The sequence below is a fragment of the Diachasma alloeum genome, unplaced genomic scaffold, assembly GCF_001412515.2.
Source record: "Diachasma alloeum isolate Michigan unplaced genomic scaffold, Dall2.0 Dall_scaffold_78908, whole genome shotgun sequence".
Taxonomy (NCBI): Eukaryota; Metazoa; Arthropoda; class Insecta; order Hymenoptera; family Braconidae; genus Diachasma; species Diachasma alloeum.
In genome coordinates this window covers 1,119,674-1,137,302 of record NW_021683643.1, presented here as the reverse complement: position 1 = coordinate 1,137,302, position 17,629 = coordinate 1,119,674, and the positions used below count along the sequence as shown (strand labels likewise).

The 17,629-nt window shown below is 38.1% G+C and overlaps 1 protein-coding gene across 1 annotated transcript; it reads left to right on the top strand.

The window, feature by feature from the left end:
- Positions 1-3,699: 3,699 nt before the first annotated feature.
- Positions 3,700-17,625, top strand: LOC107047883 (cGMP-specific 3',5'-cyclic phosphodiesterase; the record flags this gene model as incomplete). The annotated part of the gene is given in 10 exon segments (XM_015270776.1): positions 3,700-4,151; positions 6,273-6,607; positions 7,492-7,725; positions 9,973-10,500; positions 11,794-12,091; positions 12,555-12,593; positions 12,680-12,964; positions 13,433-13,809; positions 14,847-15,283; positions 15,385-17,625. Coding segments are annotated over 10 exon segments (3,237 nt in total). The 3' UTR covers positions 16,041-17,625.
- Positions 17,626-17,629: the final 4 nt, after the last annotated feature.

Genomic DNA, 17,629 nt, shown 5'->3' with positions numbered 1-17,629 from the left:
CTGTCACGATGGCATCAGCCCCTCAATTCCCCACGAAAAAAAAATTCAAAACCCAAAAACGTTGAAACGATCCCACATTCCGCTAACGGCGTCACAGAAGTGCCAGCTCGCGTCACACAAATACATGAAAAGCTCTGGGGGTAGATGCTGGCTGGTCCGGGACCATAGTCGACAGTATCGATCTCGCACCCTACCAAGCGACTGCACGAGCAGCCAGACAACACAGTGCGCCGACCACTGAGCTCCCATGTACACAAGTATCACGAATACACACCAACACCCACCACTCCACCATCACACGACCGTTTAAAGCTCCATGTACACGAGTCCCTCTATCGCAGCCCCCATCGCTGGATCGCAGCCTGGCATTCTCTCAGTAAGCTCTGAGCTTTCGCCCGGTGCACGCCCAAGAGGACGTCCATCCCTCGGCTGACCCTCACACGAAACAACCGATTCATTTTTTCCCCTCGTTTTCATAATAAATCAAAGGTTCCCCTCACCCGAGAGCCGAAAAAAAACTACGTAACAGCGTGCTCCAACCCCTCCAGGACAACGAGGTCACATGCTTTCGAGTCCTGTTTTCGCCGTCATTACCGCGATAGCAAGACCACCAGTGCGTCAACACTGAGGACAAGTACACTGATCTGTAATCACAGCCTACAATTGGCTTGTAACTGGTGATGCTGTTGCGGCATTGTGAGTAGGGTGCAATGATACCGTCAATCGACCGAGTGATCAGCACCGACGGACGACGTGCCAAGGTCACACGAATCAGACCGGAAGCGATTGAGATTGATAGTTGGTAGAGTTAACGGTCGTTTTAATTAAAAACCATGAAATATCAGGCGTCCGTTTGACATTTACCCAGCACATTTATTATACATTCACGGGTTTGTGAGATTCTCGGGGAGGATATATCAGCTTTGTTTACGCGGGACTGATGCAGCTGCATCGATCTCGAGTTTTTGTGGTACTAGATGGACTTGATGATGATTACTGATGCTCCAGTGGGCAGGTAGCATCGAGTGCAATTTGTATTTTGCATTTGTGGATACTGGTGGCAATGAAGATAACGCATTTTCTTGCGTCACATCGTTGCTGCTGTTGCTGCTGGTACAACGGCACTGTTGTTCTTTTTGGTGTGGTAAGGAGAGGCTGATGATGCGGTGGGTCTATTGACACGGGGAAATTTTGATTGCACACGAAGAGAAATTTTTTAGAACAATTCAGGAGCGAAGTGGTAAACCGGTTTAAGTCGACTTATCTCCCAATTGAGTTTTTGAGGAATATTTCCAAATCTAACGGAGATAGCGAAATTTTTTTTATGACATTTGTTATAGCTCTCAATCGGCTCTACAAAAAAGGTTATAACAAAAATTTTGCTATCTCCCTTAGATTCCGAAAAATTGACTTATACCGTTCTACCACTTCGCTACTGAATTCTAGTGCTAGCACGGTAAAAGAGGCGCAGTGACGGCCAGGGAAAAATTCCAGTGCTGGCACTGGAAATTTTATTTAGGAAAGCGTGAGTTTTTCCCGTATTTCTGTGAAAATTTCACAGAAATCCCCAAAAATTTTGGACGGAAATCCTGAGAAATTTTACCTTAACAGGACTAGAATTTTTCACAACCGGTGGATTGTGATTTTTTTCAGTACTCATACTAGAATTTTTCTGGAAAATTTCGGTCCGTGCAGTGATAGAAAGGATTAGTTATTGTTAACGGATGGTTTGGTTGGAGACGAGGGTCTGTTCGGCCTCAACAAATGTTCATTCGTTGGTAGTCAACGAATGCACGTTTCAGGAGCCTCGGTTGACTCGATTTTCACTTTTCAAGTGAACCGTTCGTTAACTATTAACGAATGTTCATTTGGTCATATTCAACTCTACCATTCGTTAATAGTTAACGAATCTCGTTTGAAATAAATGAATCCGGCTATCAGTACGGATGTTGGGGGCATTTGGAGTTTTGCGATGACGAAATTTTTAGGCACGTGTGAACATTTGTAGAGAAACCTAATGATTTTGATGGAAAATTCTATTGGGTTTTTATTGAACTTTTATTAGTGTTTGGAGGATTCTGTTGAAAGATTCCGTAGCTTATCCACGTCTTTTTGCAATGGAATTATTTAATAGAAAATATTCTATGGGGGAAATTAATAAGGGAGAGTGGGGTAAAACGACCCCTTTTGATTTTTTCAAAAATGTTAACAGCTCATTCAATTTGAAATAAAATGGAATAATTTTTTTTCCATGGAAACTACGCTTCTTCCTCTTTGGAATGAACCTAGACTGATCTCAATCAACGAATTTGTTGCTGAGTTATGAGTATTACAAAAAAAGTCAAAAGGGGCCGTTTTACCCCACTCTCCCTTATAATTTGATTATTTTATGTAACTTGTTTTTTTGTTCGATTCTTTAAATGAAAATCAAAATCAAAATTGAGTGAAAAAACAAAAAATTTATGGAGAGGAATTCCTGTTGAAAATGTTTCAATTGAAAAAGTTGTGTAGAATGATTGAACTCTGCTGATTTTTTCTATAAAATAGTTTCTTTTGGACATTTTTTAATGCACAGTAAAGTTGCGAAATTGTAGAATAGAATCGGCCAGGAGCTAATGGATTTTTCAATGGAAGTTCAATGAATCAGATTCTTCAGTGAATTCATTAGATTTTTCTGTGACATTTCTTCGTGCGTGTGAATACGCTTTTCAGAACTTCCGTTTTCACAAGGTCATTGGGGAAGGATTTTTATCTAATTTGGAATCAAAGATATGTATCTGAAAATCGACATCAAGTTGAGATGACGCATCTAGTTCTACTGGGCTTTTCAATAGTTCACTGGAATTTATTTCATAATTGTAGTGGTACGATGAAATGAGGAGATTAATTCCGTGGCACTCTCGCTCATAGTTTCTCGGATATTTTAAGACGATTTTCCAAAGGTCATGAGAAAAGTTCTTTTGTCACGACTTATCCAATTCTCCTTGACTTTCAAATATTTCACTTGAATTCATTTCTTCATCGTAGAGATAAAATGAAAGGAAAGAATTATTCAAATAGATTTTATCCTCGGGTTTTAGATTGAGGTTTAGATATTTTGGAATTCAAAATAAATGAATAAATTTTTGGATAAATAATTTTCATTTTCATTTTTTTATGTGAAAAATCCGAGAGAAATCTGTTTTTTCTTAATTGAAGAAAAATCTAGAAAATTTTAAAATTTTTTGGCAGATTCCAAATTCCAAATCAATTTGGAAAACTTCCCTCATTCGTCAACAATTACGAGTATTGATCCCCTTATTTTGAAAATTGAAAGGTGATTCAAAATTATTCAATGATTTTTCTCTTATCATTGACCGAGTTTTTCTTTCTAGAAAAAAACAAACTAGATAAAAAAAAATAACAAAATAGAAGTACCCAAAAATGATCGAAATAATTCTACTCCCACTCCTTCGCAAAACGTCAAGTACTGTATTTCTATTGGTTGACTTTTAGATAGGGGAATAATCAAAATAAAACTGATATGAAGGTGTCACGTGACCCCGAATACTGCACTCGGGTCGAAATCAGAATTGAGATTACCACAGAAATCCCCCGAAATTTTACCAAAAATCAATAAATTTTAATAAAAAAAACAGCTGCATAGCAGTAACATTTTTCATAGCCGGTAGATTGTGACTTTTCCAGTACTACCAACAGAATTTTTCGAAAGAATTTCTCTCCGTGTAGATTTGAAGATATTTATCAAGAATGTACTATCAAGTAGAGTTGGCTTATCTGGTTCTGCTTGGCTATTGAATATTCCACTTGAATTTATTTCCTGATTATTCCTGTGATAAGCTCGAGGGGCTGTTGTTTACCATGTCGAGTAGTTTAAGAGAAACATCAAGTGGGGGTGGAAGTTAATTGGGGGAAAAAGGGCGTGAGGTAACTCGGGGGGGAGATTGTTTGATTTCACTTCTTTGTGGTTAACTTGTTTATTCTTTTACTCAATTTCTGGATGTTTGACAAGGTCGAGCCCCGAGGTACACAAGAGATCAAAGGTCTTGATCGTACTCATATAATATCACGTTTTCAAGTGGATTATCCGATGGGCAGATGATATGGAAACCGAGGGTGAAGAGGACCTGCCAGCAGAAACGGATTACAAGGTAAAAAATTCATGCTTTGCTTTCCCGGAGATGTGTACAATTTGAATAGGAATACCATGAAGCATTGGAATCATTCAAATTTGAGTTTTGGATTTTTCGTGTCTTATCGACCCATTATGATCCAAACGTCGGAAAATGCAATTTTTAGACCGTCTCAAATTTAAACAAATTTAAACAAATTTTTCTTCGGTTGTTCGCTAATGAATCGATAGAATTGAACCTTTTTTTCCCTCAAATGTAGGTATTGCTGAATCCTATCAATCGCCATTAATTGAAATTTAATTAATTCATTAATTGTTTAATTTTTACAATTTTTCAAAAATTGGTTTGTTTACGGCAACTAAAAAAAATGTTCTGAATTGATTAAATGATGGCTTAAAAAATTAGTTCGGATGCCCTTTTGACCGAGTTCGAAGATGAAGGTGATATCAATAATCGTTATTTTGATTTTATTTGAAAATTTGCAAGTTCTGAATTTTTTGAAAATCAGAATTCTCGGGATATCTTTGGATATCATGCTTCAAATGAATTCAATCATAGCTTGAAATGTTTGTTTTAATGCCATTCAGTCGAAGTTAAAAGATGATTACGATAGTTATATTGGTTCCGCAGAGTGGAGAATCGTGATAAAATTTAAATCTTGATGTCTTTGTTTATAAAAAGAGGCATTGGGATTTTAAGTCCATGATATACATTCTATTTTGCCCCATCATCCCCTAATTTATATGGAGTTTTAAAAGTGAACAATTTCTGTAATTGATGTCCCCAGATATTGCTCAAGAAAAAAATTTAGGTAGATTTCATTTACCGGATGGAATTATTCCCTTTCTATTTGAAAAAACGAAATTTTTTTTTCACCATCAAACCACCTCTACACGGAGAGAAAAGTTGGATAAAATGTACCTCGAAAATCGTGACAAATTTTACTATACGAATGATAATCGTCGAGCGAAATGGAATTCTGTGAAAAAATACTGGTTTTTAGTGGATATCTTACGATTTTCTCGGTAAAAATGCATCTGTGGATGCAAAAATTATCCTCCTGTTTAGTAAAATGTCCCACACCGGCAGGGGACTGTCTGTTTTGTACCCGTCTGAAGGCCATGGGAACGGACGGAAGTGAAAGTTTACCAAACGGGCTCGGTAAAAATCATTCTCCAATACAGAAAAATTATACGAAAAATTGGAGCAATTATTCACGTTCACTGGGATAATTTTTGATGAAATGCAGGGTAAATTTGACAGTTTCGTTACAAATCACCCTCACGTTTAGTAAATTTTCCCGGGCCAACGGAGTAAAATTCACTATTAATCTCGCACTTTTTCTCCTATTTAAGGTGAAAAAGTGCTGGAAATCGAGATTGCTCCACGATTACTTGACTTGTTTGGTAATTTTTCTCCAACTTTTTTCTCCGTGTATTTACATTTTTAGGCCGATTTGTGAGTGTCCCCAGATATTTTCCAAGAATACAATTCAGATAGACTTAATTCACTGGATAGGATTATTTTCTTTCTATTGGAAAAGACGGAAATTTGTTTTTCTCACCCCTGAGCCACCCCTAGCACCGATCCAAGGGGATTTTCGTCTTTTCCGGCAGCTTTGGGAGTTGTCCCTAGACATTTTTCAATAATAAAATTGAGGTACAATTTATTCACTGGATATAATTTTTTTTCCTCTTGGAAAAAAGGAAAATGTGGATTTTTCACCCCTAAGCCACCTCTCAGTACCGATCCGAAGGGATTTCTGTTTTCTCAGGCAGCTTCAGGTGTTTGCAGACATTTTTCAGTAGTAAAATTGAGACAGTCATCCACTAGATTTATTTATTTATTTATTGTTAGAGACCCAGCCACATAGAGCCAATGTCAAATTAAATACATTCATTTATACATGCCAAATTCAAATGTTTAATTACATACACATACAAAATATATTGGAAATATTTTCAAAAATATCTATAAAAAAATAGCGAGACCAAAAAGAAACAAATATCATTTTTTATAGAATTCTGATGAAAGTCTAAAAGAACTTCAATAGAATATCTAATAAATACGAGTTGGTTTGTACCTGTCAATGAAATTCCAATGAATATCTAACACTGTACTACGATTTACTTGTTCTAGATAAATCACAATAATAATTTAAGTACAAATACATTAATAATGAAAATCTCAACGATCCCACGTTCGCCAGAGGCGTCTAAGAAAAAAGAGTGTAAACTGGTGCAGTCATCGAGCGATAAACCAGCGTCACTGGATTGTCCAGGTCCCGGTACATCGGAGACTCAATCCGATCAAATAAAAATTGAATCAAAAATAACTTTAAGTGGGAGTATCAAGACTGACATTAAGGAGGGTAGTGAACTGCTGAAACTGACCAAGAATAAAAGAATTCCGTGTCCCGATACTATCCATGAATTTGAGGAAGACAGTGGCCTCACTATGGAGCGAGTTGGCAAGTGAGTTGACGAGAGTAATTTCAAGGGGTGACATAAGTTGATGGCGTTGAATAAAATATTTGAGAGGATCCTTTACGCGGAGGAGGCAGAGTGGGGTAATAAGAGATTCTTGGAGAAATCCAATTTATGAAATGGAACAAAAAACGAAGACTGTTCAGGACAAAGAGACTTCGAAAGGAGAAAAATCCATCATCTCGCCTTCCACTCTGGCTTTTCAGAGCTAATCAATAGGATGAAAATTAAATCCTAGTAAATCTTGAATTAAAGTGGATTAAAATGTCTTACACCGATTTCACTTCTCCCTGACGAATAATTTTCAATTCAATTATTTGTAATTATTTTATCAACTCACATGAAAAAAGGAATGAATTATTTCGTCTTCTCTCAGTTTTATCCAATTTCACTGTTGAGAAATTTTTGTCCGAAATTTCCGGTACACTTCTTGACAATTTTTATTACATTAAGGTTCCACTGAAATTTTATAAAATTCCGTCATTCAAAATTGACAATTTTATGAAAAAATCAATGGAAACTGGGAATTTTAGTTCAATTATTCCATGAAAATTAGTAGACATCCGAAAAATTCAGGTAAATAATCCTTAAATTTTCAAATAATTAAGAATTCAACACAATTTGGTCATCAACGTTCAAATTTTCATTGAAAATTCAAATGAAACTGAGAATTCTCGTTATTTAACTATAAAAAAATTGGGAATTTCATTGAATTCCAGTGAAGTCTAAAATGTTATGATTTAAAATCCCCCTAAATCGAATTCAACGTCACTCTATTGAAAATTACTAGCAAACTGTCCCCGAAATTTCAAGTTTTTGTTCTAACAGTGGGTCAATTACTCTTTTAAAAAAATAATTAACGAACGATTCAGGTACTTGGAGACCAATCCGTCGGTGGTTGAAGCATGGCTGAGAGACAAGGCAAGCCCCGAGTTGAAGATGAGACTCTTGAACACGAATCTCCAACCAAAAACTGCGACCCTCAGTCTGCGACCGCCCCCCGACGAGACACCAATGGTTCGCCCCAAGCGTAACAGCATCACCTCAGACCTCTTCCAGTCCTGGCTAGCCTCCAGCTCCCCAAAACGCAGCAAAAGCCCGAGCAGGTGATTTATTCACTCCTTCCCAAGTTTTTATTTCCCAGTCATTTTTCTCTCCTCCAACAATTTGAATGATTAAAGGGGGACCGAGGAGAAATTTGAAAGCCTTTGATCGATGAAAATAGCCATCGAGGGACTCTCGATATAGTATGGGGTACTTGAAAAGTAAGAAGAATTGTAGATCCAACCTATTTAGCCCCGTATGTCAAGGGAAAACGTAATTTTTCGTGTTTTTGGCTTTGAAATGCGCCTGCCACCCGACACAGAGAGAAATTTTCTTAAAAAATTCTAGTGCTAGCACGGAAAAAGGGCGCAAAGGGACGGCTAGAGAAAAATCCCTGCTGGCACTGGAAATTTTATTGGGTAACACGTCAATTTTTCTTGTGGGTAAATGAATTTTTCACTGAAATCGGCAGAAATGTTACCTTAACACCACTAGAATGTTTCTAAAGAATTTTTCTCCGTGCCGTTTTCATCCGATTCGATCTTTTTTTTTATCAAAATGTTCGTTTGATTCCACAGAATAAAACTAGGTTTTTTTGTACTGCTTCTCACGATTCCTCATTCAGAAATTATTATTGTATACATCCCAAACTTGGAAACTTGAAAATCACCACAAAAAAAACTTGTTCGGGGTACAACCGATGGGGTTTTTTACTTGTGTGGTTGGCCAGTCCTCGCCTTCGGCTCCGACGCCAACTCCTCAAGAGTAAAAAAACCCATCGCAACAGCTCGCAAAAACACTGTTTTCGTTTACATTATCTCAAATAGATCACGAAAAAATTTGTTTTTTCGGTTTACTTGTGTTTCTCGTTTTTGCATACCATATAAAACTAATTGGCTCATGTTTTTTATTCTCACTCGTTACCAGGTTCTTAGTAATTGGTTTAAGCTTTCGTTCGCGACGTTATACATCTCTAAATTCCTTTTTGTTTTCATTTCCTGTAAAATTATATTCTTTTTGATGATTGAACCGCAAAACTCTGTAATTTCTTTTGTAATTACGCAGACCCCCCGCACCAATGAAACCATGCATTCCAAGATGCAATAAACTATCTATCTATCTACAAAACTAATTGTTTTGAGTAGTTATTTTCTATTAGACTCATTGTTTTTCAGTACTAAACACCTTTTACTTACTACTTCGATGTTAAACTGCTCAAAACAATGATTTTTATAGGCGATATTTATGGAACTAATATTTTGAAACAAAAAATTTCAAAGTGGGTGCAAACTGGGGTGCAAGGAGCATTTCAAAGCCAAATAGTGAAAAATTACGTTCTCTCTTGCTTTAGGTACCCCATAATACATCAAGAGTCGCCTAATGGCTACTTTCATCAACTGAAGCCTAAAATTTCACCTTGGTCCGCCCCTTTAAAGATATCCAAGTACTTTGGCTATTTTTTCTCCAGTCAGATGCTTTTCTACTTTTGTAGTTGAACATCAGAGCTTTCATTTGAGCCCCATTCAACCCCAAGTTTCCGGACGTTTTACAATGATTTTATTATCTAAATTTTACAAGTCTAGATTCGAATCTCGATATTGAACCGTCAGAAAACATTTTAAAAATTAAAAAAAAAAATTGAAAAGTTTACTTTTGGAGAAAAATTGATCAAATTATTAAAAAATTGCAATTTTTTTAAAATTACGAGCTATTTCTATAAATAATTTATAAACAATGCATTTTCCACCTATCAATCATTTGTTCAGAAACGATATTAAATTTATTCATATACAGAATTTTACCTGAAATCAATTTCATGCCTAAAAAATAAGGTTTCCAAAAGTTTAAACAATTTCAATTCAGTAGCGAAGTGGTAAAACGGTACAAGTTAATTTTGTCTATTAACCAGTTTTCAATGAATATCTCGGAATCTAAAGAAGATGGCAACATTTTTCTTATAACCTTTTTTGTAGAGCTGATTGAGAGCTACAACAAATGTAATTACAAAAATTTCGCTATCTCTCTTAGATTTGGAAATATTCATCAAAAACTCAACTTGGAGATAAGTCGACTTAAACCGTTTTACCACTTCGCTACTGAATTATTTATTTATAAACAACGAATGTTCAAAATAATAATTCTGTGCAAAACGTAATTTGGACGACCCTGAATATTCATAATTTTTTTCAAATTTTCACGCAGTTTTATTGACAAATTTGATAATTGAAAATGTTTCAATCTATAGTGTGGTCTCTACTGAACTGTAAAAGATGCTTGGATATCCTTAAACCTTGAATATTCATTTCAAGGTTGCCCCTGTCTATTTCGGGACGTCGAGCGGAGTTGAATCAACTGGACGAGGGTGAACTCTTCATGGAGCTCATAAGAGACGTTGCCAATGAGCTGGACATCAATGTTTTGTGCCACAAAATTCTTGTCAACGTGGGACTATTGACGCATGCGGACAGAGGCAGTTTATTTCTCGCTAAAGGTCCCCCTGAGGATCGTTATCTCGTTGCGAAACTCTTTGACGTTACTCAAGAAACTGAACTTGAGGAGGCGGTACAGAGAGCCAAGAATGAGGAGATTAGAATACCTTTTGGGATCGGCATTGCCGGTTATGTTGCTCAGACTAAGGAGATTATCAATATCAAGGATGCATATGAGGATCCTAGGTTCAATAGTTCCATCGATATGAGGACTGGGTACAAGACTACTCTCATTCTGTCGATGCCCATTTGTAATTACGAGGGGGATGTCATTGGGGTTGCTCAAATTATCAATAAAACTAATGGTAGCAACGAATTCACGGAGAGGGATGTCGAAGTTTTCCAAAGGTATTGTAGTCGTATTATTACTGATAGAAGGATGTTAAGGATGTTACACCCTTTTCACGGAGAGAAATTTTCAGTAAAAATTACGGAACTCACAATTCACTCGTCGATTACGTAATCGACTCAGAAAATTTAAGTGACAGTATCGTAATTTTTCACAGGAGATTCAGATAAAAATTACGGAACGCTCTGGAAAAATTCCGTGATACTTCCGTAAAATTTCTGACAACCACATTTCGCTCCGAAATTACAGAAAAGATACGTAATTCTTACTGAATATTTCTCCGTGTAAGCGAGAAGTAATTTTTCGAATTGAGAAAAATTGTCTATTGAATTGTGCCAATGCTAAAAAAGTACCCGGAATCCAATGGTCGAGAAAAATCCCGGGTATCTAGGAAAATAATCCAGATATTAAAAACTTCAAGCCCCATAGAAACTCACGGGGACGTGTGCATTTGGTACATATTGCCCATTTTATTTCTGAATAATTAATTCGGGCTGGTGGATTGCAGTTTCTATCAAGATAAAGAAGATAATTACGTCTATCCGTTGAAAAGAATATTAAATTTTGTTTCAGTGCTATCATTTTCCGAAATTCTGACTTTCGCATGTCCGAGAAAAATTCTGTAATATTTTTTAATGATGGAAAAACCTGAAACTAACGTTTTTAATAGCTAAGAAAAATTTGTTGCAGTAGCTTTGACACAATCAATTAGCCAAATTTTGTTGAGCGTTCGGGATTTTAGATAATCATCCTCGAAAAATGTCCATCTGAGAAAAAGAAATTAACGCGAGCCTTTGAAATTCATCCTTTGATGCTAAACGAACCCTTCTATCACTGCAATTTCATTCTTTCGAAAATGGTGCAGACGTGTTCTATACGAGTTCCTCGTAGGATCTTCTGTGAGAAATTCCATCGGCTTGTTGCATAAAGAATGAGCCACTAGAAAATGACGTTATGAATGCTTTGAAAGCCCTTTGCTGTTTCTGTACACAGTTTTAGGAGATTAAATTTCCTCAAGCAGGTAAACGCTAGAAATTCCGGTGAATATTATTTGTTCCACGTGGTACGGAATACAAGTTGAGAGGACATTCTGGTGCGGAACAAAAAATATCTTGAAGAATCTCATGAAAGGGCTCCGTGTACCTCCACTCGTTGCTTTTAGAAGAAATCTTGTGAGGCTTTTATCAGTTTTTGCAGCACAGCTGAGCTACTAAGAATTTGTATAGAACACGTTCATAGGTTTCTTCCCCAGTTTTGCTAAAAGATGATGATTCAATTCAATGACCCCTTAGGTACCTGACTTTCTGTGGAATTGGGATCCAAAATGCCCAACTGTTTGAGCTATCTGTCCTAGAGTACAGGAGAAATCAAATTCTACTTAATCTAGCGAGAAGTATATTTGAGGATCAGAATAATCTCGAGTGTCTTGTGACGAAAATCATGACTGAAGCCAAGGAGTTGCTCAAGTGCGAGAGATGTGCAGTGTACCTGCTCGATCTGGACTGTGGCGAGGCCGGGCATCTTGAGAAAATCGTTGAGAGGCCCGGCAAGTCCATCCAAGAGGACCGGAAGCCATTATCAAGGAGAGAAGTGAGAAAGTCCTCTTTGAACCCGTGCAGTGGAAAAAAGTTTCTGATTTCCAGTATACACCCCGCACTTATGTAGGAGTGATATCGAGAAAAAATGGACTGGGGTGATGAGTGACCCCAGTGTACTCGTAGAGAGTTCAATAAAGGCACTTTGGTTCTGGAATCTAGTACTCTGGGTTCTTAAAATCAGAACCGTTGGGTACAGAAATCAAGAACCCCGATTTGAAAATGATTCCTTCATCATCATTCATTCTTACAAATGAAATTCTGATAAAAACCTTGAAGCTCTTAAATTGACATAGTTGTTTCCTCAAATTATCTTAATTGCGTTGTGAATGTCCCCAACGGCTGGATTTTAAGAACCCAGGGTTCTTGATTTCAGAAACTTTTTTTCTCTGTGGACGTTATCACTTCCTTGATTCGATCTGAACTCTCATTTCTCTATTTTCTCGATCTATTTTTAGAGCAATAATATTGATATGGAGGATATATTCCTAAGTCATGTGAGTATCAACTTAGTGAGGGATGAGGGATGGCCCGATAGAGGGCATTTATCAAATGTTATTTCTCGAAATTATCTACTTGACAGAGTACGAGTGATGGGAGCGCAAAGTTTACCATGGTTTTCAAGATGGAAAATGGAACGCAGGAAGCTCAAGTCAGCCGTCCAAGCACCAATGATCTTTCCAGTCCGTTGGGTAAAATAGCGAAGTATGTTGCGAGCACGGGACAAATTCTCAATATTGGAGATGTTGCTGTATGGCTCAAGAGGGAGGTTTTGGATACAGGAAAGGATCCCATCAGGAGTATTCTCTGCATGCCCATTGTTAATGGCCAGAGGAGTGTTATTGGAGTGGCTCAGCTCATTAATAAGGTTCGTAGGCAGTGACGAAGTCGTGATAATGTAAACTATCATGTTGACAAAATTTGATCGTTAAGTGTGACGTGTGCCGTGCCCTAAAGCCAATTATCTGTGTTCCATAGGCCATTTTGTCATGAAAATGTTGAGTCATTATTAAAGTATGCCGCCAAGATGATTCTCTACGAAAAATATATCTTCATGAATTTCAGCTAATTCATTTCCGAGATGATTCCATGTAGAAAATTGATAGAATGATGAGTCATTTCAGAGGAATTTATTAAGAAATCTTCTTTGTAAGAGATTGCTTGAGTACGAAAAGTTCGTCTCCTGTATTGTTCTAAACCCACTCATCCCTGATATATTTAGAAAAAAAAGGGAACATCATTTTCAGGCGTTGTCTGATGAATTCACCTTCGCCATATCACGACAAAAGAGCATTTACGCTTCACTGCACTTAATATTCGTTCTTTTCAACCACAGGACAATGGAAGTTCATTTACCGACTCGGACGTCTCAATATTCGAGGCTTTTGCTATATTCTGCGGTCTTGGAATTCACAATACTCAGATGTACGAGTCAGCCTGCAAGCTAATGGCTAAACAAAAAGTAGCACTTGAATGCCTGAGTTATCACGCTACTGCCAGCAATGATGATGCTCTCCGACTCACCACTGATGTCATTCCATCCGCTGAGAAATACAATTTGTACAGTTTCACATTCATTGATTTTGATCTCACTGACGAGGACACTTGTCGCGCTACTGTCCGAATGTTTAAGGCGTGCAATCTCATTCAGAGGTTCCACATACCTTACGATGTTCTTTGCCGATGGATTTTGAGTGTGAAGAAGAATTATCGGTAAGTTCTTCTAATTCAATGAAGAGTTTTTAGTAATGTGTGTTTGTAGAACAGAGTAAAAGCTAGAGGAATAGCCTGTAGGAATAGTATTTCCTAGTGACGTCGTCAAACACTTTATGATGAATAAAGAACTTGAAGGAGAGTTCCGGAGCAATGAAATGAAAACTAATTGAGCAAAATCAGTAGCCAAGCGGGAAATCGATCTAAGTCGATTTTGACTATTGATCAGTTTTTAATGAATATCTCGAAATCTAGGGAAGATTTTCGTTCTAGGGCAGAATTTTCATTCCGACCTTGGCTAAAATGCAGCAAATAATTCATTAAAAGCTACCGGTCTCAACGTAAAATCTCGAGTGACTTCGAGAGCCTTCGGGTTCAGGCTCAAATCACGGAGCAAATCGCCAAATATGAATTCAGTATCAACGTAACCGCTCAACCGAGTACATCACCGTGTAATATTGAGTCTAGCGCTCACTGTAGCGTCTCTATTTCATTCAGACTATCAGTTAAATATCAAGTCAACTGTTAATCATTTTTAGTGCAGTGCAGTATAAAGACAATTATTGAGTTTAATATTGAGACATTCAACGGTCCGTGTAAGATAAATCAAGACGCGTGGCTTGCGCCACCAATAAAGTACATCACCAGTGTGTTTTTGTAATCCGCGCGTCTTTTGATTGTCACCTTTTTATCACACTTTCCCCCAACCCACCCTAACATTAGCTCAATCTCTAACAGACCTTCTTTGTAGCCCTCAATTTGCTCTACAAAGAAGGTCATTACGAAAATTTTGTTATCTCCCTCAGATTCGGAGATATTCCTCGAAAACTGAACTAAAGTTAAATCGACTTGAACCGTTTTACCGTTTCGCAATGGAAATGAAACTGTTTTTATGAATTTTTCTATTCAATTCCGAGATATTCCAGATGAGTCGATGCTTTCATCGACTCATCTGGAATATCTCGGAATTGAAAGCATCGACTCATCTGGTTTGACTCCCTGACGGCTTCACAATATTAAATTTAATTATCCCACAGACCCGTAAAGTATCACAATTGGAGGCACGCTCTAAACGTAGCTCAAACCATGTTCGCAATGCTGAAGACTGGAAAAATGGAGCAATTCATGACAGACCTGGAGATACTAGGTCTCCTCGTAGCTTGTTTATGCCACGATCTCGACCACCGTGGCACAAATAACGCATTCCAAACAAAGACCGAGTCACCCCTGGCAATTCTCTACTCAACGAGCACCATGGAGCACCACCACTTCGACCAGTGTGTGATGATCCTCAACTCGGACAGCAATAACATCTTCCAGACCCTCTCCATGGAGGACTACCGACGAGTGATGAAAGTGGTGGAGAGTGCAATTTTATCGACGGACCTCGCTGTCTACTTCAAGAAGAAGAACAACTTTATGGAGCTAATCGACGAAGGCGAGTTCGATTGGCAGAGTGAGGAGAAGAAAGAGCGTAAGTCGTCTAAAAACTCACTCCACTAGCTTCCCCCCTGATTCCTTTCGTCCCCCTCCCCTTCAGGATCGAAATTCTCAAATCAATAATTCATTCTGCAGTTCTCTGTGGTATGATGATGACCGCCTGTGATGTGAGCGCCATAGCAAAACCGTGGGAGGTGCAGCATCGAGTGGCAAAACTCGTAGCTGACGAATTTTTCGATCAAGGAGACTTGGAGAAGCTTCAACTTAATCAACAGCCAGTCGCCATGATGGATCGCGAACGACGGGATGAGTTACCGCAGATGCAAGTTGGATTTATCGACGTCATTTGTCTACCCCTGTACAAAGTTATGTCTGAGACATTTCCCTGGATAATGCCACTTTACGAGGGAACAGCTGAGAACCGAAAACACTGGCAGGATCTTGCTGAGAAGGTTGAGATGGGCCTGACGTGGATCGACAGGGATACTATTGAGGAGCCAGTCGAGGAGTTTGTCTCACAAGAGCCCAAGGACATTGAGTTTACAGTAACGACATTGAATTGTGCGCAGGAGAAGAAGGATACATCTGGACCTGCCAAAGCATCAGACTTCCCGAAAAGTGCGCTGGGAAGGTTTGCGTCGTTGAGAAAGGGCGGACGATCGATTGGTAAAGGTGTCAGGCATCGACTGAGTAGGTCACTCTATGCTAGAAGTGGCTCGGAGGACACGGGAAAGGCTAAGGTACTGTTGCCAGAGAGAAAGAATAAAAATAAACTTTGTCTGCTCATTTGACGGCTCACGAGTTCGAGCACTCTGGAGAGCATTCCCGAGTGACTGCGAAACTAGTTGCCATAATGAACACTTGGAGGATGACCTTTTTCCACTGATTACGGATAATTGTACAGCTTTCCGCTGGGATTGTAGAGGGGAATGAGAAGAGACACATTGATTAGAGATGCAATTTTAGGCTCTGGATAGTCGAATTTAATGCCTCGAGTAGGCTTTGATAGGCCTCTCAGTAGGATTTTGCGAGTGGGGATCAGTGGGGTATTGACAATCTCTTTTTTTTGTATAAATACGAAAATCCAATATTCATGGTCAATGTGGAGTTCGGGGGATTGTTTGCAAGGGATTTTATCGGGCCTGCACTGGTAGAATGATTCATTTATTGTGAATGAGGTTCGTTAACTATTAACCCTTGGTTACTCGCGTGAAACTGCCCGACGTTGTTACTCGCATCGCGGCGCTGTAATGTAAATCTGAGCGCGCCGTTGCCACAATTCATTCGGGGAGTGGACTCGCTGATCTTCCGGCAGCCACAAGTATGGCAACGCCGTGTGAAATGTATGCATGACACGATCAGTCGTGTCGCATGGCGCCGTATTTTTTATTTCCAGTTAGCACAGTTAGCAATGAATTTTCGCTAATCAGGGGCTTTGGCCGTGGTTAGAAATGGCAGAATATGCTTTTAGATAAAATCAGTGAGGCATACAATTCGTTTCTTATTTTTTAATGAGTTTTTTTTGGAAGTTATACTAAACAATAGAATTTCACCAGCGCCTTGCCGCGGATCCGAGTAACGAAGGGTTAACAAGTAGCAAAGTTGACTGTGGCCGAATGCATATTTCTTAATAATTAACAAGCCATGAGTAGTCGCGATGAAACGTTCGGTTAATTGTAAAAAATAGTGTTTATTCATAGTCCACGAATCGATTTGTTAACTATAAGTCGATCCTTCTATCAGTGTGGTTATTGAAAGATATATGACTTTGGTGTATTATAGAGTGTATTTAGTGTGTACACATTTTTGCGATCTCACGAGTTTTCAAGTGACAGATTAATTAAGGATTAACGATAAGATGGATTAATTAATAATACATGTGAGATTGAATGCGTGTCATCGGTGTTTCTCTGACTCTGTCCAAAATTTTTTTTTTCAATGCTCAGACAAGAGGCACGTTACTTCGGCTCACTGATTGTTATAGATCATGAAGGCAGAATGTCGATCTCTAAGATGTAGTCAATTTAGTGAAAATACCTTCTAAAATATTGAGGAGAATATTGTCGATCATTATTCTTCGATTCTTCGTCCTTCCAAGTGGCATCGAGATAAAGAATTGGGGCTCTTGTGTCGATGACATTGATTTTATTCTAACAGAAAGGGATTAACTTGACAAGTAAGATAAGGATAATAAAAATGGTTTCTAGTCTTTTGATATAAGTAGGGAATTAAAGTGAGTAAATAAATGAGGAGAATGTACTGTCATAACTGCATGAGATAACAATAAATTTTGATGTACCAAAATTACAAATGAAAATCCATAAGAGAGGGAGAGAGAAATAAAAAAAGATATGAGCAAAGTGGAGAAATAACGAATGAC